The 26,203-nt window shown below is 42.2% G+C and overlaps 2 protein-coding genes across 6 annotated transcripts in view; both read right to left on the bottom strand.

Annotated features, from left to right (window-relative positions):
• The window catches only part of MND1 (meiotic nuclear divisions 1), a 64,086-nt gene extending 60,336 nt beyond the window's left edge, over positions 1–3,750 (bottom strand). The window contains exon 1 of the mRNA XM_079771673.1: positions 3,700–3,750. Within this exon, the coding sequence (XP_079627799.1) occupies positions 3,700–3,702 (3 nt within the window). The 5' untranslated portion in view covers positions 3,703–3,750. The remainder of the gene's footprint in view (positions 1–3,699) is intronic.
• Positions 3,751–4,021: 271 nt separating this feature from the next.
• The window catches only part of TRIM2 (tripartite motif containing 2), a 97,121-nt gene continuing 74,939 nt past the window's right edge, over positions 4,022–26,203 (bottom strand). For all 5 annotated transcript variants that reach the window (XM_079771457.1, XM_079771458.1, XM_079771455.1 and 2 more), the window contains exons 7-12: positions 24,330–24,433; positions 23,914–24,081; positions 19,338–19,506; positions 18,167–18,237; positions 15,288–15,428; positions 4,022–8,397 (exon numbers count right to left, since the gene is read on the bottom strand). In XM_079771457.1, the coding sequence (XP_079627583.1) occupies positions 8,245–8,397; positions 15,288–15,428; positions 18,167–18,237; positions 19,338–19,506; positions 23,914–24,081; positions 24,330–24,433 (806 nt within the window). In that variant the 3' untranslated portion in view covers positions 4,022–8,244. The remainder of the gene's footprint in view (positions 8,398–15,287; positions 15,429–18,166; positions 18,238–19,337; positions 19,507–23,913; positions 24,082–24,329; positions 24,434–26,203) is intronic.

Below are 26,203 nucleotides of genomic sequence, written 5' to 3' on the forward strand. Positions count from 1 at the left end.
AGAACAGATTGAATTGCTACCCAGGTCAGAATGAGTTAATTCCACTCAGGGCGGGAGGGAGAGTTCACTAGGAAAGTCAGAGATGAGGTGGATTTTGGTGAGTTGAGAAATGGTGAGAAAGGTGTCCAGGGAAGACCACATACAGGCACAATGTAATAGAAGTACATGGGCTATTCCAGAAAGGCTCTGATGACTGCATGGCGCATGTGCAGGGAGTGGCAGGGAGGGTGAGAAAGGTAGTCTGGGGGCCAGATGATGGAAGGCTAATTGCCCAGCCAAAGAGAGCAGACTTTATTCTAGGCAATGAGCAGCTACTGCACAATTTCTAAAGCAGGGAGTGACAGATTAGAACTACATTTCAGTAAGAAAGTTGTAGTAGCACTGTGGAGGGTGGGCTGGAGGAAGGAAAACCTATCCAAGTAGAAAATGGAGCCCATGCCAGGTTACTATCATCCTCTAACTATCTTTCAGCCAACCTGAAATTAAGATAATACATAACTAAAATGCATGTTAATAATAAATTTTACTATCTATTGTATACACAGTCCAAAATAAAGGGTGAAAAAAAAAGCCAAATTTCCTCAATTCAAAGATTCACAGAAAATAACAAAAGAGAACGAGAACCATCATCTCTAGTGTTCTAATAGAGGACTCTGCACTCATGTTTCTTAAGAAACATCTGCATCTTTCTCAAACATTGCACATAAAAAATAAGTTTAAAACACGTCATACCGCTACAAATGCAGACATAAGTAAAACAACAATCAAAGATCGACCATATCCAACCAGAAACTCCATCAGAAAATGAGAGCCCGTGACACCTGGGGAGGATGTGGAATTGCCATTCTGAACAGATACCAGAGCATGAGTCTTTATTCTATTGCAGGTCCTAGAACCCAACACTCATCTTCACAGCAATAAAATAATCCTGCCTTCCTTGATGAGCCATATGGGTAAAATAAGTACCCTTAAAGTTTATATGTTTCTCCTTTTCCCCTGTCAACTCTCAAACACGGCGGTTCCCCAGGGTTCTCTATCGATGCCCTCTTCTCCTCACGCCTTTTCTTTGATCTCATCTGCTTTCACGGTTTTAACTAACACACCGGGTCCTCAAATCCTTACATATGAGTCCTTGAGTGTGTTCCTGAGCTTCAATCTCCTGTATCTACCTGCCTGCTGGACAGACTTCAAACTCAGGAGGTCTGAACTGAACTCCTCCTCTCCCCCACGGCTACTCGCCAAACCTGCTGTTGTAGATCTTGAGCTCAGTTAGATACCACCGAGTTACCCAGGCCAGGGCAGCAGTCTGGCAGCTATCCTAGCTTCTTCATCTTATCCCACACCCAACCAATCACCAACTTCTGCCCACTTCAGTACTTAACTATTTCACAAATCTACAGTCTGCTCCATGCCTACCACCTCTACCTCGATTCAGGCCTTCATTATCTGTCTGCTGCAACACAGCTGCAGCCCCCTAAGCACACTTGGTTGCACCTTCTAAGTCCACATTCTGCACTGTCAACAGCCTTCAGCGGCTCCCAACCATCCAGAAGTCTCCCAACACCCTCAACACCCTGGAAAGATACGCACAGGCCCTCTATCACCTGATCCGACTACTCTCATAGGTACCACCACTCCTCACCTCAAATTTTACATGAAAACCTGGAGAGCTAAGCAATCTGAGCTGTAATACAGAAACAACTTGGAATTCTCCGCACAGAGAATGCTCTTTCCCATTCCGGTGCCTTTAAAAATGTTGTTCTACCTAAAACACCTTCTCCTCTCACCTATTCGGAACTCCAAAAAGTCTCCCAAGGCTTCAGGTAGGCTTTCTCTAAGAGAACGTCTCTGAGCTCACAGGTTGGGCTGAGTGTCATTCCACGTGTTCCCAGAATACAACTTCATCACATCACTTACTACAGTTAAGAAGATGTGTTTACTTGTCTCAGCGGACTGGAAATCTTCAAACGTGAACTGCCTTTGCCTTCCCAGAGCTTAGTGCCGGGTTAGACGGAGCCGGCGTAAAGGCCAGGCCTTAATTTCAGAACCACACATCTAAAAGCTCATTTACTTAATACTTAAGGTTAAAGAAAATCTCCTGATACTCTAAGTTAGAGATGTCTTCAAATTAGTAAGTAAGGGGACTCAAAACTTGACTTGAGGACAACAAAGGAACCTTCTCCAATAAGGAGTCACAGAATTCCTAAAGCCAGCCCTGCTGATCAATTACAATAAAATGTTGCAAAATCAGAAGTGGCAGGATACTCTGCATTTCTCCACTTCCCAAGTGTATGTCTGGACTTATCATAACTGTTTACTCAGCAAGCCCGACCAAGTCAAAACAGCTCTTAATTCACCATCAGGAAAGAGAAGGAAAGGCATCTTTGATGAAAAGAATGCTAAATTTAATTCTTAATCATTAACAAAAAATAGGAAGGGTAGGGCTTTACAAAAAGTTTTCTAACTTGTTTCATGTTTCTCCATTATCAGAGGTAAGCATCTGAAAAGAGTTAACATGAAATATTAGGTGATTTATGAGTCGAGAGAGATTGGGTAAAGGGACAAAGTTAATGCATTTGTGACCGTTATCAGTATTCAGTCCTATTGGGCCAACAACTCCGTAGAGAAATATGGCACCACAGAGCCCTGGTAACAGATCTGAGCGTGGTCCTGTTTGGCTTCTTACTTCATGTCACGCCCAGGTGGCTGGGATGGTAGTTGAACCACAAAGAGGCCGTTATCAGCTATAATTACATCTGGACAAGAATCTTCAAATAAACAGCGTACCACCTAAATCCTTGTCTACCATTAGCTCGGCAAAAATAACGGCCACTTAACTAAATTAAGGTATTAAAATCTTAGATCTGTTTAATCAGATGTTGATCGTCTGCCAATAGAAGCAGAAAAGAAAAGAAAAAAAAAGCCAGCATGAAACTTTGAAGATTTATGAACATGACTTGACCACAAAGACAGTAAGTTCACAGAGGATCGGGGGCCCTCCCAGGTGCGGCCCCAATAAAGCGACTGACCAACTCCCTGCCCAGCAGCTGTCCGCGGCCCCAAAGGGGGGTGCGTGCCCTGTGGAATGAAAACAACTGGTTTTCCAAGAAATCACCTGCAGTGAAGATTCCCTGGGTTACTTATGAAATGGAGAGCAATTCAGAAACGTACTCTCACCCCGTTGCGATGCATAAGACCACTCAATGGTCACAGAGCAGGAGAGGCATTGGGGCCCCGGGGCGTCCTGCCTGGTCTCGGGTTCTCTTTAAGGGGCTGCCCTTGGGCGGCGGCAGTCGGGGAGCAGGGGCACCGGCTCGGAGGTGACTCGAGGTCCCCCGGACAGAGGGCAGAGGTTTGCGATGCTCGGGTCACGCTCCCGAACGCGCCGGGGTCTCACCGCACCCGCCAGCCGCGGGGTGCAGCGGGGCGGGGAGCAGGCGGGCGTCCGCGGCCCCGGGGCGGGGCGCAGGGGCGGGGGTCCCGGCGCTGCGCTCGGCCTCCGGCTCCGGCGGCGGAGTCAGGTGGGCGGCGTGCGCTCTGGGCCGCGTCGGGCCGGAAAGGGCGGGGGGACCGGGGGGTCGACCTAGCGGCCCCTCCGCGTGAGGCCCAGGGCGGAGCACCCGCCCCCGAAGCCCATCGGGGCCTCCTGCAGCCGGAGACTGGGGTGGAAGGGGACCCCGAGCCGGCCTCAGTGCTTACCATGGCGCAGCCCAGGCGTCTTCCGGGGGCGGCGGGGCCGGCGCTGGAGGCGGGGGGCGGGGCAAGCCCAGGAGGGTTTGATTTTGGCGCCAACCCCGCCCCGGGGGCGGAGCGACCGGAAGGAAAGCGGCGGGAGTGACCGGCCTTGGCCCCGAAGGCGCGCAGCGACCCCTGGCGGCCGGGGCGGGGCGGAACCTTCTCCCTAGTTGAAGGTGTTGGAGGGATGGCTAACCTTCCACAAATTCTAGAACATTCCTTCGTTGCCCTACCTTAGAAAAGAGACTATGTTAAATAAGCAAACATTCACCCTGGAAACGGAGAAAACAAGCTTTATTATAATGATTTGAGATTTTTTTGTGCATGGTAAAGATAATAACGCATGAATCTTGTTTCTCCTATGTTTCAAGACAGAATTAAAGGTTTATTGTACACTAAAAGCATCCAAAATACTGTGGTACATATGCAGCTACGAACATCCAAACACTTCGATGCACAGCGTTTATTCTTTTCTTTAAATAGGCAGTCAGCATTTTGATTCATAAAAGAACAAATGAGAATACATCCAACAGAATCAACGTCAGAGAGCGCGAGGCTCAGTGGTCTATACATAGGACGTATGAAACAGGCCTATACAGGTGGAATGTACAAAATTTAAAACGAAAAAAAAAAAGGAAGCAAAAAAAATCTGTTTACTTATACATAGGGCTGAAAGGCTAGACTTGAGAACGATATAAAGAATTCTATTACAAGAATACACTCTGGTTGATGACAAAACATTCCGAGTCACAAAGCAAAAGCATTGAGTTTAAGGCTGTGCTGCTTTCAAAGGTTAATGGAAATGCTGTACATTCATTGGAACAACATAGCCAGTTTATCAATCGATTTTAGAATCATAATAGCTTTCATACGTTCTCCACAAACCAACCACACGATCACTACCACACAATTCATCTTGGGAAAGTTTAAGATTAACACCATGATTTGTAGCTTACTGTCATTTAAAACAAACAGAAAAAAATTATTTATTTATACCAAACAAATCTTTAATGGGCACTTAGTTCCTTTATGGCAATACTAGATTCCTAGTTATCAAAAATATTAAAGTAATTGTAAATTTTAAAACCCTGCAACGTTTACAGAATGCAACAGTATTACAACTTAGATGATGTTTGCAGCAAGTAGCTTTAGTTTTACCCTACCTGGAAATGTCTTTTTAAAAATTATTAAACTAAAAATACTCCTTCCTTTTCACGAGCTGGTGAATAGAGAGGATCCTGTAGAGTCCAAATGTACAAAAAGATTTTTTCCCATTTGAAGCAATCTACAGATGACCTGATGTTTATTTGGCATTCCCTCCAATTAACTCAGTAGGCACTGCCAAAGCATTCGTGCGAACCCCTTAATGTTAAGGATCCATAGTCACTTGCTAGTGTACCGCTATTCCAGTTAATTCCATGTGAGGACATACCCTGTATATTTAGTGTAGAAGCAAGTGTGTTCTAGTTTCATGGGCCTGTAGTATTTACTTGCCTCAAATCTAGTCAAGAAATAAATGAAAATAAGGAAACTTGGGGACTTGTTTAGTTACTAGAGATGAACGTTTGATCAAAATACCAAGGACCATTAAAAAATGGCAAAGTCATAAAGGCTTTTTATTCATGTGTTTCTGAACGGTCAAGTGATCTTTACCACCCGTGTCCAGCAGGGGAGGTCTGTACTGGGAAGAGATGCATTGTCACTGACCTTTACATTCTTACTGGCAATATTTGACCATAGTGCCCAGGGGAAATTTGAATGGATAATTTTTCAGTGCTACTTATCATGAATGTATGACAGGTTCTGTACACTTGACAAAGAGAAATCAAGCAATAATGGTAGCCCAGAAGAAAGTCACTTACTTTAAATATCCTTCTCAGTTTACCAGAAACCATTTTCCATAGAATGTGACAAAATTTCACTTAAATCTTGTCTATTTGTATCTTAGCAGCACTTTGCCCCCTAAAAGATGCTTACCAAGAAATACAGTAAATGCACAAATATATCCAAATATGAAATGTTATTTATATTTTAACATATATGATTACATATTTTTTTGGGGAAATATAGTGTCTCCTGGAGTGCATGTGTTTTAGTAACAGATAAACAGGTCTGAATCAAAGTACCTTTTCTTTCATTCCAGTTTGTGCCAATATTGATATGTAAAAAAAATTAGCTTTGTCTTCAATCTACTTATTGAGATATCCAGCATTATACTGTATGATAGCTGCTCAATTTCTAAATTCACACATATAATTTAAATGTTGTGCAAAAAAAAATCTTTAAGTAAACTAGTCTTAATATCAATAACCTTTTGACAGAATCTAAATAGGAAGCCATTTTTTACTTGTGGAAATAAACTAAAATGAATTTAACCAATTTTTAAAAGGTTTCTTTTAAATAGTCTAGGAGCTATCAGAAGTCTAGCTTATCGTTTATGCAGAATATTAATAAAGAGCAAAACGAAATTCCCTCCCTAGAGTGTAAGTTCCAACGGGGCAGGAATTTTGTCTGTTTCCTCCATCACTAAGTCCCCAGTGCCAAGAACAGCCTGGCTCCTAGTAGGCACTCATTAAATATGAAGATTTAAATTCAAAGACTTATTCCACTCATGTTAGGAAATAGTGTCTTAACATTCTAAAAATGTTACTGAATTTTATAACTTTATCAAAATCTCAATATTTTGAAAACTCTACCTAACTAAAGATGTACTAAATCTAAGTGTAAATCTTTCTGAAAAAAAATTTTTCAGAGGTTGATTTGGGCATAAATTTGATAGACAACTGGAAGTAGCTAGATTTCCCTTCTAAATTAAAAAAAAATTCTATATAACAGAGGGGCTGAATTATAAATTAAAAAGCAATAAACATCACATTCATATAATTATACATATGGGAAATGTTTTCTTATAGTACAGTTCTAAGGTGCTTTCAGTGAAAAAGATCCCAAAGTCATTATTGAAAATGCCAAACATGACATCCTATTTGGTAAAACTGAGTAGAAAATTAACAGTGAAAATAAACCACATCTTATTTTACAGTACCAATGACAGATTAATGACCAACTAAATCCTTCTTACTGTTTCTCAAAATGCATTTATACTTCGTCTAAATGTAATTCAAGTTTAACTTTTCTCTTTCGACCTGTTTTTTATTTTTGAAAGACCAGAAGGTCATTTTCTGATGCAAAGTCAGCCGATACCATCATTCCTGGAAAATGGCAAAGATGAAATCTGCTTTAGGGCTTGTTCTACTAGGACAGGACGGCTTGAAGCTGCTCCGTAAAGGAATGTGCTGAAGAAAGGCTGGACGATGCTTCTGTCTTTCAGAGTGCTGCCTATTTCAATACACCAAAGATTCAGCTATCTATATAGATATATATGATACATTCTACCTTACCCTAATCATGTATACATAGTCCTTTAATGCCTCTACTATTCATTAGACAATGATAAATAACCATAACATGCCCTTACCTGTAACGCTTTCACAACTTTGGTAACACTTGCTTTCTAAGGGGAAACCATTACTCAGTCACATGCCTTTGGTTGACACCATCCGTCCTCCGAAGGGCTACTTATGGCTCTCTGTCCTAGGATACTGGTGTCCTACTACATGTGCTGACATTTTGCAGGAGGTAAAGCTTTCGCTTTCATGAAGTGGAAGAGGAGAGACACATGTGAGAACATGGCACATAAAACATAACTTTTTCTTGATTACATCCAGTGCATTGATCTGGAGTTGGGCTGTTGGTTTACCAACAGGTAGCATTACTATTATAATATGCTTTTCAAAGCATCAGGAGTTTCAGGTTTCCCTGAAAAATGTACTTTGTTTTTTGAGACAAGGTGATTAGGAGAGAGAAGGTGAAAAGAACCCAAAAATGGATCTTTGATCTAACCCAGGAAGGAGAGAAAGTTTGCATTTATTTTTAAGTGCTCAACTCAGAGGCCTGCTAATCCCAGGTGAAAGGATTTTTGCAAGACGGTCTTATTTTTTTTTTTTCTAAAGTAGTTTATATGTAGTTATTGATAGCCAAAAAAATGTCACAAGAGTAATACCAAGTGTAAAAGTGAGGTTAGAAGATCCCCCAGGTCTTGTGACTGAGGTTAAAGTATATAACTACAACAGATTTTGTTTTTGTTTTTGGAAGCTCTGTGCAAAGGCTGCCATTCACAGGCTTAACAAATACCTTTAAATCTCCCAGGTATTTTTTTAATGCTCACTTGATTTGCACAATTGGTTTAACTACATACATCCCTGTCCTAGAAGCCATAGTTCACAGGTGTAAAACTTTGCAGTTTTTATAGTTTCTTTTTAACCCTAAAGGTCAATTACAGAAATCAAATATGCAGTTTTTAAGGAAATTGTTACATTCAGAAATAACCTCGAAAATTCACCAATGATTCCTTCTAGCATGAAAAGTCTAGTATAATCTGGTCCCGCGGCGAGAAATCCATTCCAGGTTATAGTGCAAGACCTTTGCAAGGGGCCGTCCAGCTGCCCACCATTACTGTAAGTACCGGTAGACCTTGAAACAGTGGTTCCCAGAGTCTGCAACCACAACGTGGCCATCTGAAGTCAGGGCCAGGCCTTGGGGCCCATAGAGTGGGTCAGCGGATGTGTTAATGTAGGACAAAAATGATCCACTTCCATCAAAAACCTGTCAAAAATAGAGTGTTACAGGAAAAGTTATAGTAATATGATGAGAAATAGTTTACTAATGTTTGTAAAAGCATGTGTATCTAGGTTTGTTTAGGTCACTATCAAACATACAATACCTCCCTCCACTTACCTCGCTTTTTCTCCTCGTACTCTCTAAAAGTCACTGACAAAGAACATGCCATTAGCCACCAGATCATACTTATGTTCTTACAGTGGTCAGATTGGAGGAGAATGCCCTGTATCAGCAGTTGCCAACCAGTGGTCAGTGAGGTCTGAAGGTTGGCAACCACTGGTGGTCCATGAGGTCTGAAGCTTGGCAACCACTGCCCTGGATGGTGCTTAAAAAATGAATCAGTCTTATTTTTCACTCAAACCTTCATATTACCCCCTTCTAGCCTTACATCCCTCTTTTATCCACAATCATAAGTGAGAAAAATAAGCCACTCGATCACATAAGAATGGTCCTGAGTCATAATATGGGATGAGAAATAGAGGTTATTCCTTTTCAGAAAAGAGTAAATTATAATAAATCAACATGTACATGGTTCAACATGTACGTTTGGATAGGAGGTGGCCTTCTTTCGTTCTGTAAGCTTCTGCTATGATGACATAAAAGGATCAGGAACACTTCTTCACAAGGCCCAGGCTGGTTTCTTTGGACCACTGTGTTTGGCCCATCACATGTTCTAGAAGGCAGCGTTACCAAGCAGGTGTTGCGAGGGTCACAACACAGCTCATCACCTGTGGTCCCACTCAGAAGTGCTTTGGTTCCCTGTTGGTTTCTGGCTTACCATCAGACATAGAAGGCCTCTTTCAAATGTAGATGCCCACTGGGATAATTAAGCAAAACCAATATATTTCAGAAATGAAAGTATTTAGTGTTACATTTAGAGTCTCAGCCCTTTTTCGGAGAAGTAGATACATATCACAGATTTAAACTGCTGACCGTTGCTGTCCTCAGAGGCATCTGAGCGCTACTCAATGTAACCAGTGCACTGTGGGTTCTCCCGTGCATTGCACAGGGCCACACTGGCAAAGACGAACAGCCCCGTCTGTAAATGCATGTTTAGATCCATGCAGGTGTCTACATGGAGAAAAGAAGTCTTCTTCAGTTGGAGAATTTAACAGCTTTATTCTTCATTTAGAAAAAAGTAAAAAAAAATTTTGTATCATAGACCCCTTTGGCAGTCTGACAAAGACTGTACAGTCTCAAAAGAGTGTTTTAGTGTTATTTTTTTCCCAGAATGTAAGCAGTTTTATTATTTTTCATAACCAAAGTGCCAAATGCCATTCATGATATTATTCTGAAATCATGAAAATATATTTAAATTCTTCTTCTTCTTTTAAATTTGTTTTTGTTAACGTCTAATTTTGAAATAATTATAGATGCACAGAAAACCACCAACGTAGTAAAGAGGGAGCCTGTGTACCCTTCACCCAGTTTCCCCCAATGGCAAACACAGCAAACGGACATTGGGATGTATGTGTATAGTATATCATTTTATCACAAGTATAGATTCATATAACCACCACCACAATCATCACACGGAACTATCCCATCATCACAAAGATCTCCCTCATGCTGCCTCTTTACAGTCTCACATACTCCCCTTCCGCCACCATCTCTAACTCTTGACCACTAATCTGTTTTCCTTCTCTGTAATTTTAACATCTCAAGAAGGTTACATAAATGGAATCATACAGTATGTGATCTTTTAACAGTGGCTTTTTCCACTCAGCACGATGCCCCTGAGATGCATCTAAGCAGTTGAGTACATCATTAGTCTCTTCCTTTTTACTGCTGAGTGATATTCCATAGGATGGATATACCAGTTTGCTTAGCCATTAATCTGTCAACAAACATCTTGGTTATTTTTAGTTTTGGACTATACCAAAGTTTCTATGAATGACAATGTACACATCTTTGTATGGACCTGCATTCTCATTTTTCTGGGATAAATGCCCAGGAATGCAACTGCTGGGTTGTATGATAGATGTATTTTCAATATTTTAAAGAAACTGTCAAATGACTTTAAAGACTGCCTGTCATTATACATTCCTACTAGCAATGTCTAAGAGATCTAGTTTCTCTGCATACTTGCCAGCATTAGGCACTGTCAATATTTTTAATTTTAGCTATTCTAATATATGTATAATAATATCTCATTATGTCTAAATTTGCACTCCCTTCATGTATAGTGATATGGAACATCTTTTCATGGGTATGTCCTCTTCAGTGAAATATCTCTCCATGTCTTTTGCCCATTTTCTAGTGGGATTATTTGGTTCTTTTACTGTTAAATTCTGAGAATCTTTATACATATATTCTGGGTATAAATCCTTTGTCAGATATGAAATTTATAAATATTTTCTCCTAGTCTATTGCTTATCTTTTTATCCTGCTAACAGAATCTTTCAGAGGGCAAAAGTTTTTAATTTTGATGAAGTCCAATTTATTTTTTTTTTCTTTTATGGATTTTCAAATACTGGAAGAGTCATACACCCTTGGAATAAACACCACTTAGTCATGGAGAGATTTTTTTTAAGACACTCGCTTTTTTAAATTAATTAATTAATTATATACATATATATATTATTGATTTCAGAGAGGAAGGGAGAGAGAAAAATAGAAACATCAATGATGAGAGAGAATCATTGATCAGCTGCCTCCTGCACGCCCCCTACTGGGGATCGAGCCCGCAACCCGGGCATGTGCCCTTAACTGGAATCAACCGAGGACCTTTCAGTCCACAGGCCGTCTCTCTACCTGCTGAGCCAAACCAGCTAGGGCAAGAGATTTTTATTTATGGCTGAATTCTATTTGATAATATTTTGTTAAGTATTTTTGCATCTATATTCATGAGGAATGTGGTCTGTAGTTTTCTTTTTTGTGCTGTCTTAGCCTGGTTTTGGGATCAGGGCATGAGAAGCTAAACTGGAAAGTGAATTGTAAAATGTTCCTATGTCTTCTGTTTTCTGGAAGAAATTGTGTAGAACTGATGCTAAACCTTCTTTAAACATTTGGTAACATTCTCAGGTGAAACCATCTGAGTCTGGAGGTTTATTTTGGGGGAGTTTTAAAATTATGAACTAAATTTCCTTAATCATTGTAGGGTTATTCAAATCATTTATTTTATACTAGGGGCCTGGTGCACGAAATTCGTGCACTGGGGGTGGGGGGTCCCCTCAGCCCAACCTGCCCCCTCACATCACATACTGGGAGCCCTCAGGGGATGTCCTACTGATGGCTTAGGCCTGATCCCCACAGGAAGCGGGCCTAAGCCACAGTCTGGCCTCCCTTTGTGGGAGGCAACTGGGCTGATCAGAGGAAGGCACCAGCCCCATCACCCGCTGCTGCAGCCACTGCCAGTCACCACAGCCACCAAGGTGTTTTCACCAACACGACTCCAGTCCCTTCACCAAGAAAAAATGACAACTTTCTTTAGGCATTTTCAAGATGTGTCTTTCATAGGATATGCATTTCTTTCTTTCTTTCTTTCTTTCTTTCTTTCTTTCTTTCTTTCTTTCTTTCTTTCTTCCTTCCTTCCTTCCTTCCTTCCTTCCTTCCTTCCTTCCTTCCTTCCTTTCTTTCTTTCTTTCTTTCTTTCTTTCTTTCTTTCTTTCTTTCTTTCTTTCTTTCTTTCTTTCTCCTCGCCTAAGGATATGTTTCCATTGACTTTTAGAGAATGTGGAAGAGAGAGGGAAAGACAGAGAGAAACATCAAAGTGAGAGGAACACTTTGATTGGTTGCCTCCTGCATGAGCCCTGATCTGGGCCCCGGCCAGGGAGGAGCCTGCAACCTAGGTACATGCCCTTGATCAGAATCGAACCCAGACCCTGCGGTTGGCAGGCTGAGGCATTATCCACTGAGTCAAACCGGCTAGGGCAGGATATGACATTTCTTAGTCCCTCCAGCAGTGGACCTTCATTTTTTTCTCCAGAAGTGTGGTGGAAAACCCTAGATCACATTTTTGGATTCTTATTACCCAAGTTACTAAGAATATTACCAGTGGCATACAGGAAGCTTAGCCAGTGTGCAGTCAGAAAAGGTGTTTCCTCTATAGTTCACACCAATCATGGGCAGGGGACCTCCAGCTCCCTGTGATCGCAGACACCGCCCATTGGGCGGGGGACCCCAGCTCCCTGCAATCCACCACAGGAGCAGACCCCCTCGCAGGAGTGGACCCCCAGTTCCCTGCGATCCATCACAGGCTCCCCGCTGGTGCCCAAGGCTGGAAAAGCCTCTGGCGGAGGCTTTCCTGGCCTTGGGCTCGGCCGGACCCCAACCTCCCTGCGATGGATTGCAGGAGCGGACCCCCACTTCCCTGCGATCCATCGCAGGCTCCCCGCTCTTGCCCAAGGCCGGAAAAGCCTCCGGCGGATGCTTTCCTGGTGGGCGTGGCTTGTGAGTGTAGCGAAGTTACTGTCAATTTGCATATTACTCTTTTATTAGGTAGGATTGGGTGAGTTGTGGAGTTTGTACTTTTTGAGGAGTTGGTCCATTTCATCTAAGTTGTCAAATTGATGCATGTGGAGTTGTCCATAGAATTTCCTTATTATCCTTTTGAAGTCTGCAGAGTCTATAGGATATTAGTATTTTATATCTTTTCTCCCTTTCTTTGTCAGTCTTGCTAGAGGCTTGTCAATTCTATTGATCATTCCAAAGAACCAACTTTATTGTTTTTCTATCTTGAGTTTCATCGATCTGATCCTATCTTCACTGTTTCCTTCCTTCTGCTTGCTTTCAGTTTGCTTTTCTCCTTTCTTTCTAGCTTCTTGAGGTGGGAGCTTAGATGATTGATTTTCAACTTCTCCTCTTTGCTAATGTAAGCATTTAGTGCTATTAATTTCCCTCTCAGGTAGAGTGGTGGTTTCCAGGGCTGGGGGGGAGGGGGGGGTGAGGGAAATGGGGAGAAGTTGGTCAAAGGGTACAAACTTCCAGTTAGAAGATGAATAAGTTCTGGGGATCTAATGCACAGGAGGTGATAACAGTCAATACTGTATTATGCACTTGAAAGCTGCCAAGAGAGTAGACCTAAATGTTCTCACCACAAAAAAGAAATGGTAATTATGTGGATACTGTTGTAATAACCTGGCTATTATTAACAGGAAAGGAGTAAAGGGAGGACTAGATAATATAGCATTCCGTTTATACAGCTTTGCTAATTTAACACTCTCCAAGTGTATTCCCTGCTGACTGCTGGGGGAAGGGACGGGGCAAAGGCAGCTTAGACACACGCCCAATAAGGTCTGAGTGACATGGGAAGGTGCTTACCTGTCTGTCCATCATACCTGGGGACAAGTAATTGGCCAGAATAGGTATGGCCACTGCAAGGACTTGAAACTGAATATTTAAGCTTCTGAACAGAGAGAGTTCTCTCCTTTTGGCTCTTGGCTCTTGGCCTCTCCCTTGCTGCTTGCACTGACCCCTGTGGCAAGGGGCGTGCTCCCCTGCATTCGTCCATGTGGCCCGTGGCCATGTGGACTCCACATAACGGACGAATGGACTTCAATTAGCCTGAATGTGGAACTGGACTCGGCTGCAACATGGAAAGGAAGCTCTGGACATGGCTTTGCTGAACCCACAGCTGCTCCTCTTTCAGGACTGGTTTAAGGGAAACGGGACATTGGAAACTGAGAAATATTTCTCTAAACAAATAAAAGTCTTCTACCACACCTCATTCTCTCACGGGGAATTCTGAAAGCGCTTATTTCAGCGGCGCCCCAAGAACCCCACCAGCAATGGAGGAATCCCATTCATGTACTCCTCCGATAGCAATGTGACTGTGACATAATGATGTTATGTAATGCTATGGTGGCAATCATTTTACAGTATATGAGAGTATTAAATCAACACATTGTACACTAACTAACACAGTGTTATATGTCAATCTCAACAAAGCTTGGGGGAAATTTCCCTTTCAGCACTGTTTTAGCTGCATGCCACAAAATATGATGTGCTATATTTGCATTTGCATTCAGTCAATATATTTTAAAATTTTCCTTCAGATTTCCTCTTTGGCTCAGGTTATTTAGCAAAACATGAAACAAAATATGTGGTATTATGAAGGAAAACAATCATATTAAAATATAATAAAAATATTACAAAATTTTAATTATAGTAATATGTGTGCTTTTTAAACTAATACATTAAATAACAAGAAATAGTGATGGGCCTACTAATAACTACAATTTTGAATGAGCATAAATGATAATTCGAGATATCTGCAACTGTAACATGAAAATTTCTGTGATTTCTCTTGGTGACAAAGTTATAGATATTACAAAAACAAATGTGATTATTGCCTATATTCATAATGAAAGTAAATGATAATTTTTAATTAGAAGTTAGTAAAAACAATAATATAATATTTTTGTTCAAAGGACCTCATGAATTCTATCCACAAACCCTTTGGGGTCTGTGGGATACCTGTTAAAAACACCTGATGTAGAGGGTTTCACTCTGGTAATATGTTGACATTTTTCGTCTCCACCTTCCTTAGTCTGGCACTTCTTGTGAGATTATCTATGGTCTTATGACCTAACCCAGTGGTCGGCAAACCGCGGCTCGCGAGCCACATGCGGCTCTTTGGCCCCTTGAGTGTTCTAATGCCACTTCTTCAAAATAGACACGCCCAGGCCGAAAACCGACTTCTGCGCATGGGCCACGAAGTTTCAATCGCACTGTACGTGCGCGCCCACACGTGGTATTTTGTGGAAGAGCCACACTCAAGGGGCCAAAGAGCCGCAGATGGCTCGCGAGCCGCGGTTTGCCAACCACTGACGTAACCAATGAGAATGAAAAACATTAAGGTCTAGGGACAGTTAATCCTCCACTTTTAACGAATACCAATCACTTAACACAAATAAAGTAGCACTTTTATCTACCTGGATCCTGCTGTTTCCCCAGTCGGCTACAATGATGTTCCCATTTGAATCCACAGCTACCCCCGTTGGAGCATTAAACTGTCCATTTCCTTCTCCATTTGAGCCAAACTTCAGCATGAATTCTCCCTCCTGATTAAACACCTGTATAAATATTTTAAAATTATTTCATTTCAAATGAAAATAGTTGAGCCAACATTATGGATTTTAAAATATCTATCTGAGCAGGTTATTTATAACAAGACCTATAATTTAAGACATTCTTTTAAACAAATCTACAAACTAGACTCCCACTGCACTTGTGGTTTCCCAATTTACTGTATAAATCTGATTTATCATTTGTTAAATCAGTTCTTTTTTTCCCTAACATTTATCTGGTTATTGATACTTAGGTGAAAAATACTTTCATTATAAATTATAAAATATATACAAATATAAGGTAGTATGAGAAAGTAGAGCTATAACTGTCAACGATATTATTCTTTCTGCCTTTAAATAAATAGCTAAATTTTAAGAATAAGCATTGTATTTCTAACAGGATAGATGATGATTCAAAGTTGGGTCAGAAAGTAGGAGCTTTTTGTTAGGCCAGATGCTTAGAATTTATTACCATTTTACTAAGTCAACATAACAAGAAAGAATAGGCTGGATTTCACAATTATAACAGGGAAAATTGTGTGTGAGAGAGAGAGAGAAAGAGAGAGAGAGAGAGAGAGAGAAGAAGAAGAAGAAGAAGAAGAAGAAGAAGAAGAAGAAGAAGAAGAAGAAGAAGAAAAAGGGTGATAAAAGGGCTTTTTAATATATTTTTTCAGAATATATTTTAGCTAAAATAGAGAGTTTATATGACCCTGAGACTACTGAGAGAAGGGAGGCTGACAGAATTGGGAACTAAACAGAACTCTTAAGCAAATTCTCTAACCTGATATGGGCAAGCAATGGGTTGTTGCAGTTAATTAAACATTCTTATTACTAGAGTGTGGCTGTATATGTATCAAATACAGATTACTGATTTTGAGAGAATATGTGTTTAATGATAAGACTATATAAGCATAATTTTATCTTGATGATTCAGAAGATACTTCATGGTTTTGAAATGTCTCCAGGATATTATTTTAAGCTTCCATTGTTATGCAGTCTACCAGTGTGGAAATACTCATTAAAAATCCAAAGGTATTACCCCCAGGGCACCAAGAGAGTAAGGGTTCCTGAAATGTGAAACTGAGGAAGTTCACTACATCTAAGCGCAGATCTAATTTGAGGAAGATCTCAGGACCTCTTAGAGATTCTCCTGTCACCATCTCTGTGACCAGGAAATGGCTCTCTTTTACTTACCTACCTTGAGAAAGTGAGATACTGCCATCTCTAAAGTCTAAACTTACTTTAAGATCTGAAAAAATAGTCTTGACCACTTCCTGAATTGCTTGCCAAGTAAGCAAGTTACCTCTTTGGTTCTTTGCAAAGGACACAGACAAGAATTAGCTTTTACTAAGATACCATGTTTTAAAAATCTCTCCTGACTCTTTTAACTCCTTTCACATAAAGCATTCCAGCTTAAAAGACCAATGGAAGTGTTAGTATGCTCATAAGAATGCAACTTATTATTCTCTGATCTGTCTCTTAGGTCCTACAAATAACCTTTTGTTGGTCTGTTCGCATCATCTCTGAGTCAGTATGTTTTCCTTGGCGTACTCCAAATGGCTCAGGTGCTTCTGCTTTGTCTTGGAAAGATGGAGAATGCCAAATCTAGTCTTACTTGTTTTGCCACAAAAAGAAAATATATAATGAAGATAGGTAAAGAACGAACCAGACCACTTGTTAGCCCTGACCTATAGGTATAATTTTTATATTTATCAAGAGATGTGACCTGAATCCAGAACTATTGCTAACTGCTCTGTGTTATATGGGAAACAAACAAACAAAGAACTCCAGCTATCCATAAAAGCTAAGGGCAACGGCTATCAAAGAGAAGAGAAAAAAAAAGAGAGACCGGGCCCGACTGACCAGTGTGGCTCAGTGGTTGAGTGTGGACCTATGAACCGTGAGGTCATAGTTCGATTCCCAGGCAGGGTACATGCCCAGGTTGTAGGCTCAATCCCCAGTGGGGGGCATGCAGAAAGCAGCCAATCAATGATACTCTCTCATCATTGATGTTTCTATCTCTTTCTCCCTCTCCCTTCCTCTCTGAAATCAATAAAACTATATTAAAGAAGAAGAAGAAGAAGAAGAAGAAGAAGAAGAAGAAGAAGAAGAAGAAGAAGAAGAAGAAGAAGAAGAAGAAGAAGAAGGAAGAGGAGGAGGAGGAGGAGGAGGAGGAGGAGAAGAGGAAGAAGAAGAAAGATGTACTATATTATTTGGGGAACAGGAGTGGGCAATGTTTTCTTTGGAACATCAGTTGTGTGAAAACATTCTAAGAAGTATGAAATATGCTATATGAATGTACGCTAAGGCTATTTCCCTCCCCAAATCTTTTGTTGTAGCAGAGTTCCAATATCTAATTTTGTTTGAAAGGCCTTATGATGCAGAAAATAGAAAAAGTGGTTTTGTTTTAATTATTGAATAGCCATGAAATATTAAGTTTCAGAAAGTTCTGCCTCTTGAAGTTCAAGCAATTGCTTTTTCAAATTTAATTTCCAAGTTGTCTCCATGTACATAATTTCAAATTAAGAAACTTATTGCCACCATATTTTGTTCAATTTTCTGTCTCTCCAAAGTGTGTATATCCAAATTAAAACCTGCATCTTTAAGGAGAAGCAAAAATCTGCTCTTTTAGGTTAACTCCTTTAGGTCCTATGTATATATGTGAACATTACATTGCTTTCTCCCAGACAGGTTTCTCAATCAAAGCAGTTAAAAGGTAACAACAATTGATGTGTTTATAGTACCTTGACAGAATGGTTATGGAAATCTGTAACAATAATTTCATTATTGCTATTTACAGCTGCAAAATGGGGACCTGCAATAAAGATAAAAAAATATGAGATGACCATAACAACAAAAAATGATTATGACAACATAGCAGTTGTGAAACAATATATTACTTAGTTATTTAAGAAAGAACAAAGACGGTGAGCCTCGGTTCTTGAAAGATAATTCAGCCAGACCTCTGGCTCCAGATAACATGGAATCTCTATCACCCTACACCTGTGACTGTCTATGCTGACTCCTTTCAGATCCAGCTAAGAGTTCCGGCAGCCCTAATGAGAATGGATGAGCAATAAGCATCAGAATTCATTCTCCGAACCACCATCTGAACGTCACATCTGCCAGCTTGCCTGAGTACGTGTTAGTCATTTTAGGGTCTTCTATTCCCACTGAGGAAAGGCATGGTAACTCTCAGCACGGAGGAAAAAAGACTCCAACATATAAGATTTTTTATAAAGTAGAGCAGAAAACCCACATTCTATAATTTTGGGTGACATTCAGAATCTGGCAGAACTGGAGACAAAGCACAAAAAAAAGATTATGCAAATTAAGGTTAAGTGCCAAAAACATCTTTGTAAGAAGGAAACTTAGTAAACTGCTTTCAGCCTCTTCCCGCAGATATGAGAAACTAAGTAAGCTTGTGACTGCAAAGTGGTGAACCAAAGAGAGAAATTAAAGAGACTGCCGTTCCCATTCGAGGCAAATACTCTGGACACCTGCTCTGTTATAATCACCTTTTAAAAAGATGGAAAAATTCTCATTCAGAGGCTCTTTAAATAAAGCTACAGCTAGGTGGAGACAGGAGTTACTCCACTGTTCCTAAATACATTCTTATTTAAAAATATTTTATTATAAAATATATATTTTATTTACTTCTAGCAGTCGACGATTAGACTTTTGAATTGTGAAGTGCCACCAATCAAAACCACGCATGGATGACAGTTCATCTTACTGTGGGGGACATCAGTGAGAAGCATCAAACCATGCTTTTTGCTTAGATTTCACCCCAGTATCTTTCCAAAAGCCCGAAAACATACTGGGGGTGAGGCGTCTTCAACATGCTCCAACATCATGCAAATGTGAGCAGAAGAGGCATAAAAAAGGGGGTTTACATATTACCATCGAGTGTACCTGCAAACTGTCTGTCCCCATTTCCTCGGCTACCAAACCTGGTGACTATTTTCCCGTTTGGCTGGAAGATAAACACGCAGCACGCCTTGTTATCCACCACGATGATGTGCCCGTTGCGGTCCACAGAAACTCCTTTGGGCCCCATCAGCTTTCCCGATCCGATTTTTGTCTGTTAGAAGCAAGTACAGCAGATAAGATTAAAACACTATACAGAACACGAAGGCAGACATTTTTCCTGGTAAACCTTCACTTGAATGTTTAAGCAGCAGACCCAGGGACTCATGTCACAATGCTCTCTGTCCTGGAAAGTTGTCTTTGTCACATCTATTATCTGCTATTGATATTCATTTGAAATCCTTGTTTTTTAAAAGGGATCACCACCAAAAACGTTCTGGAATCGCCTTAACTGGGGGTCACAGTTCGCTTCTAAAGAGGCAATGTGGCACCCTGGCCGGTTTGGCCTATTTTACAAGTTTCACCTTAAACTCAACCAATGTAAAACCAAATTTATCTTCTTCATTTCCACCATTAAAAAAATGAAAAGAATCCCCAATCTAGCACTTCCTGATTTTCTAATTCCTTTGACACCACAGTTCATCCAGTTAACCAGGATCAAAATTTCACAGCAAAATTCATCCATTCTTTCATCAGTTTGAACCTCGGTTTTCTCATCTGTAAAATGGCAACTATATTATTTACTTCCTGGGTCATGCAGATTCTGAAGGATAAAGGACAATGTCAACCACAGCATATGGCATAAGGATAATCTCCTTCTCCCTCATCCTACTCAGCTGGTATCATAGCTGACCCAGAGGATGATCTTCTTTCCTAACAGAGACATGAAGATATGAACAACAACAAAAAAAGAGTATGAAAAGAAGGATGGGGATTAGACTTTGTATAATCTTTAATTCTTAGAAGTTTATAAATGACTGAGATTCAGAACTGATCTATTTAGAATAAAGACATGCATTTACCTAGGAAGGAAACAATGGCATACTGGCAAGGGAATGTCGTATAAATTTGATTCTGATTCTGCATCTAGCCCAAAGATCAAAGACACTATCACAAAATAGCTTACAAAGAAATTGTGTACTTTCTTTTATGTATGAATAGAAGATATGTCCGTAGAGATAAAGAGAAGACTCTATTAGAGTCTACCAAGTGAAATAAGAATGATAGCATTTGACCTGACAATGTGTCTCCCATCTTAAACAGAATAGTAAGTAAAGATGTTTTAGATCTATCATAAACAAAAGGGGTTGGGAGATGGTATGCTGAAACAACACCATGTCCATTCCCAAATCCTCTAGGGGGCATAAGTGTTCTTCAGTGTTTATTCTAATTATTATCAATAGTATTCCAACCATGAGAATCCAGTTCTTCCAGGAGAGTGTCTATTACATATAGAATACTGAACCACTGAGTAAAAAATGTTTAATTCAGGAAACCCTTCTCTCTTCTGTTTTAATATAGTAGATGTAAAATATTCTAATATAATAGATATAAAACTCCTATTTCAATACCTAACTTAGTGTATTTAATTCTGAATTTAAAATGACAGTTTATGGATTTGCTCGAGTATGAAACAAAAACTATGGGTTGTCTCCAAACTAGATAGATATTTTCAAGAGGTCACTGAATAGCTTTTATTCTATTGTCATATTTGGGTATGGTATACTGCAAATACAATTATGAAAACACAAAAGGAGGGAAGTTAGAGATATAGAAAGGCAAGAGACCTTTCTGTGTACATGGCCATCATACAAAGCCATTACATTACTAGTGGGGCAAAAAAATCAAGGGCAATTGAAGACTTGTGTGCAATATAGTAGAATTAAAACAATAGCTTTTGGTTTTCCTAGGTTGCAAAGATACTGCCCCACACAAATAGAGGCTCCAATCTGAAGATTAATAACCTATTTAATAAAAATGCTATGACTGTAGTGATCTAACAACTTTAAAAAGGAAAATATAAATTTCTCCAATGGAGACCAATGGGTGAACGTCGTGCAACCTTCAGGATTCAGCTGGATTATGAAGAGCATCAGCTCTGAACATTTAGACGAGGAAGGGATGGCCACCAGGGGCTGGCACGAGGCCATGAGACCCAAATCATGGCCAACTGAACAGACTTCAGGTTTTGGACAAGGTTCCTAAAAGCATCGGTGAGGAACGCTCCTTTGATGCCTATTTCATATGAGGCACATGTAAGATCTAGACATAAAATCTCATGTAATCCATACCCAAATCCCAAATGCAAAATGGAAGTATAAGGCGCTCAAGGCTCAAGGAATTTACATAACTGGCCAAAAGCCAAACAGTTAGTAAGCCCCAGAGGTGGGATACCAATGGGTTAAAGTGCATGTTGTCAACTGAAAAAGAAGCCTCTAGAAGGCTGGTCGGGGGTCGGAGATGGCATGGAGCACATGGCTTTCAAAAACACCTTTGACAAAGTGTCTCATAATCTTCTTGTGAACAGCGCGGAAAATGGGCCGGGTGACCATACTCTTTGATGGCACCTTAGGGGAGAGAATTCTGTTGTCAGCAGAGAGCTCTTTAAGGTGACTTGCCGAAGAAACAGAAACGATGCCGGGAGCAGATATGTCAAATGATGGCATCCCTCAAAGGGCAGCTCAGTTTGTATTTTCTCCATGAAGCCAGCCTTCATTTTCTCTTCTTTCCAGTTCTTATGTTCTATACTTTAACACTCCACTTGTAGATTGTACCAAACATTGTATGTCCGAATAAAGGCTGACAGAATTTTTTTTTGTTGTTATTTCTTGTGTATTGGCCTTTTTTTCTTGTGTATGGGGCTTGTATATTTTTAAAAGGTAGGGACTGTGTCTTACAATTCTGTTTCTCACACCTACCTATCACAGGTCTGGGAAAGTAGAAGGCACTTCATCAATGACAACGTGTAGGTTATTTTGGAAAATATAAATTGCCTCTTCCTAACCCTTAAACCTAGTATATAAACAAAAATTGACTGGTTAACCTAACTGCTTTATAAAATGAAGCCACTTGTAGGATACATAGGAGTAGATTTATTACAATACTAGTAGCCCGTTTGCACGAAGATTCGTGCAATAGACCTTCATTCACCTGGCTGCCTGCACAAGTTTTCTGCCGGCACCAGGGACCCAGGCCTTGGCTGTGGCCACCGGCTTCTGCCTTTTTCAGGGTCAGGGCTTGGCCCCGGGCTGTGGCCTTGGGCTCCGCGGCACCCAACATCCTTGCTAAGGATCGCAGGAGCCGACCCCCAGTGGTTTCCTGCCATCCTTGCAGGCTGCCACTGGTGCCCAAGGCCGGGAAAGCCTCGGCCCCTGGGACCCCCTGGAGGGGCGGGAGGGGCCGGCCACGCCCCCCCAAGTGGCCGATAGATCCCCGGAACCCCCGGGAGCGGCGGCATGGGCCCGGCCACGCCCCCCCGGGGTGCCCATGGGCCCGGCCACGCCCCCCCGGGGTGCCGATCGCCCGGCCATGCCCCCCCGGGGTGCCGATCGCCCCAGGCACCCCAGGGAGTGGCGGCATGGGTCCGGCCACGCCCCCCCGGGGTGCCGATCGCCCGGCCATGCCCCCCCGGGGTGCCGATCGCCCCAGGCACCCCGGGGAGTGGCGGCATGGGTCCGGCCACGCCCCCCCGGGGTGCCGATGGGCCCGGCCACGCCCCCCCGGGGTGCCGATCGCCCCAGGCACCCCCGGGAACGGCGGCATGGGTCCGGCCACGCCCCCGGGGTGCCGATCGCCCGGCCACGGCCCCCCGGGGTGCCGATCGCCCCAGGCACCCTGGGGAGTGGCGGCATGGGCCCGGCCACGCCCCCCCGGGGTGCCGATCGCCCGGCCACGCCCCCCCGGGGTGCCGATCGCCCCAGGCACCCCGGGGAGTGGCGGCATGGGTCCGGCCACGCCCCCCCGGGGTGCCGATGGGCCCGGCCACGCCCCCCCGGGTGCCGTTTGCCCCAGGCACCCCCGGGAACGGCGGCATGGGTCCGGCCACGCCCCCGGGGTGCCGATCGCCTGGCCACGCCCCCCCGGGGTGCCGATCGCTCCAGGCACCCCGGGGAGTGGCGGCATGGGCCCGGCCACGCCCCCCCGGGGTGCCGATCGCCCGGCCATGCCCCCCCGGGGTGCCGATCGCCCCAGGCACCCCGGGGAGTGGCGGCATGGGTCTGGCCACGCCCCCCCGGGGTGCCGATGGGCCCGGCCACGCCCCCCCGGGGTGCTGATCGCCCCAGGCACCCCCAGGAGCAGCGGCATGGGCCCGGCCACTGGGCACCGCCATCTTGATCTACTCAACGGCGGATATGGCACCCGGAGTCCCGCCCCCAGCCTCCTGCCGGCCCAATCGTGGGCATAGCGGAGGTGCGGTCAATTTGCATGTTTCTCTATTATAAGGTAAGATCATTGTTACTCAGACTTCATAAAACTTAGATGTAAAACAGTCAAGATGTCTTTGTATATGAAGAACTATTGAATATTTTATTGGATCTCAGAAAGGAAAAAAGACGATTTCATTTCATATTTCCCATTCCTTCTCTCTACTGTTTAGTGGTTAATCAGTAGTGAATCTTACCTTGAACTTCCCATCTGAAGAGAAAATGCTAACCCATTTATTATCGTAATCTGCAATAATGATGTCCCCACTGGGATGCACAGCCACGCCTGTGGGCCGCTGCAGCTGCCCAGGGGAGCGTCCTCGAATGCCAAAGCGACTTTTGAATTGGCCATCGTTGGAGAATATCTGTAAAACAAATTACAGTCATCGGGATGAGAATTCGCACAGAAATGAGTGAAGAAGAAACAGGCCAGAAACTCTGTCATCTGCACTGCAGGTCAGAACTTGCAAGTTCCATTTGAAGAAAAGTCAATGCACACATTATAAGCTTCCCTTGTATTCTACCAAGTATCTTAAGTCTTAAGAAGGAAAATATACAACTGTACCTATGTTATCACCATCAGGGGTCAAAGGTATACAATCAGGGGCCGTACCTGCACACACTGGTTGTTACTGTCTGCAATTAATATCTTCCCACTGGTAGACGCAGCTACCCCTTGAAGATTTGTAAACTCTCCTTTATTTCTTCCTTTGGTGCCTAAAAATAAATGATAAAATGACATAAATTAAGCAACAGAGAATTAGATTTCTCAATTCCAGCAAGAGAATACTTCAGGTGTCCATAGGTAACCTAAGAATGCATTATTTTTAAATTATACTTTTAAAAAAGAGAAAAAAATCCCCCTCTCCATGACCTAATCCATCAGCTACTAAACGTCTTTTCCAGACCAATCAAATCTTCACAAAATATTCTTTTAGGCAAATGCCAATCTTCTCTTATGAAGTTGTAGTTTATGATTAAAATAGTCTTACTAGTAAGACAAAAGTAAAAATAAACACTAACATTAGTAAGACAAAAGACAAAAATAAAAACTAACATTATAATTGAGGATATGCAATAGGAGAGAGCCTTATTTTAGAGCTCTGCCCAAATCCCACCCTCTCACTCAGCAGCTCTTAGAAGAAACCTAGACATTTGACTTTCAGTGCTTTCTTGCACGCACCCCTACTGGGGATCGAGCCCACAACCCAGGCATGTGCCCTGACTAGGAATCCAACCAGCAACCTCTTGGTTCCTGGGTTGACACTTAACCACTGAGCCACACAGGCCAGGCTAACACTCTTTTTAAATGATGTGTTGGTACCTGCCGGTGGGGGGCAGGGTAAGGGGTTGTCTTTGAAGGAGGTATGTGCCAACATGGTACTAGTTTTGTTGTTTTTTAAATATTTTTTTTTATTGATTTCAGAGAAGAGGGAGAGGGAGAGAGAGCTAGAAACATCATTGATGGGAGACAATAATTGATGGGCTGCCTCCTGCACAGTCCCTACTGGGGATCGAGCCCACGATCTGGGCATGTGCCCTTGACTGGAATCGAACCCGGGACCCTTCAGTCCACAGACCGATGCTCTATCCACTGAGCCAGGTACTAGTTTTTGGTAATTCCCTCTGATGGTTCAATAACAGATGGTTAATGATACAGGAAAACTGAAGGACTAGGACAAGAAACGATTATTCTAAAATGCTCAGTTTAAAAGGTAGTAGGGGTAAGGGCAGGATCTCTCAAGAATAAAAACTTAACTTATGAAAAATTTTGATAAACAGCCCTGGCTGGTGTGGCTCAGTTGATTGAGCATCACCCCATGCACCAAATAGTTGCCAGTTCGATGCCCAGGTTTTGGGCTTGGTCCCCAGTGGGGGGCATGCAGAAGGCAGCTGATCAATGTTTCTCTCTCACATCGATGTTTCTCTCTCTCTCCCTCTTTCATCCTCTCTCTATAAAATGAAGGAAAACATATTTTTTTTAAAAAACAACTTTGATAAAGAAAAGCATGGACGTTAGCAAGATGAGGAACTGAGGCTCACGTAAAGAAGCACAATAAAAAGAGTAAGAGTCCTACAACTGCATTGGAACATAAACAGGCTGTTCTAGGTCCTGGTTGATGTAAAGCTGGAGTGCACATTGGTTTAGAGGGCAAACACGCTGGGGTCAGAAATATTGAAAATGGGGAGAAAATAAAAAGCACCTGGACAGACTAGACAACGAACACTGGTTTCCTTGTTCGCTGGTCCCACTAGGGGACAAAAACCTGCTGCTTCCCTCTCCCATTTAACCTTTTCTCCCTTCTCCACAGGACAAAGCCTACTCCACAAGAGAAGGCTCTGTAGGCAGCAGCAGTTGATATTTGAAAGAAAGAAAAAAAAAATGGTGAGAATAGTGCTTATTAGGAGTTAAGGGGTGCCTTACTCAGTCGAAGATATTTTTCTTCTGAAGATATAAAGGTGATGCTGGAGGAAGAAAAACACTAG

Source organism: Cnephaeus nilssonii (genome assembly GCF_951640355.1).
Source record: "Cnephaeus nilssonii genome assembly, chromosome: 5".
NCBI lineage: Eukaryota > Metazoa > Chordata > Mammalia > Chiroptera > Vespertilionidae > Cnephaeus > Cnephaeus nilssonii.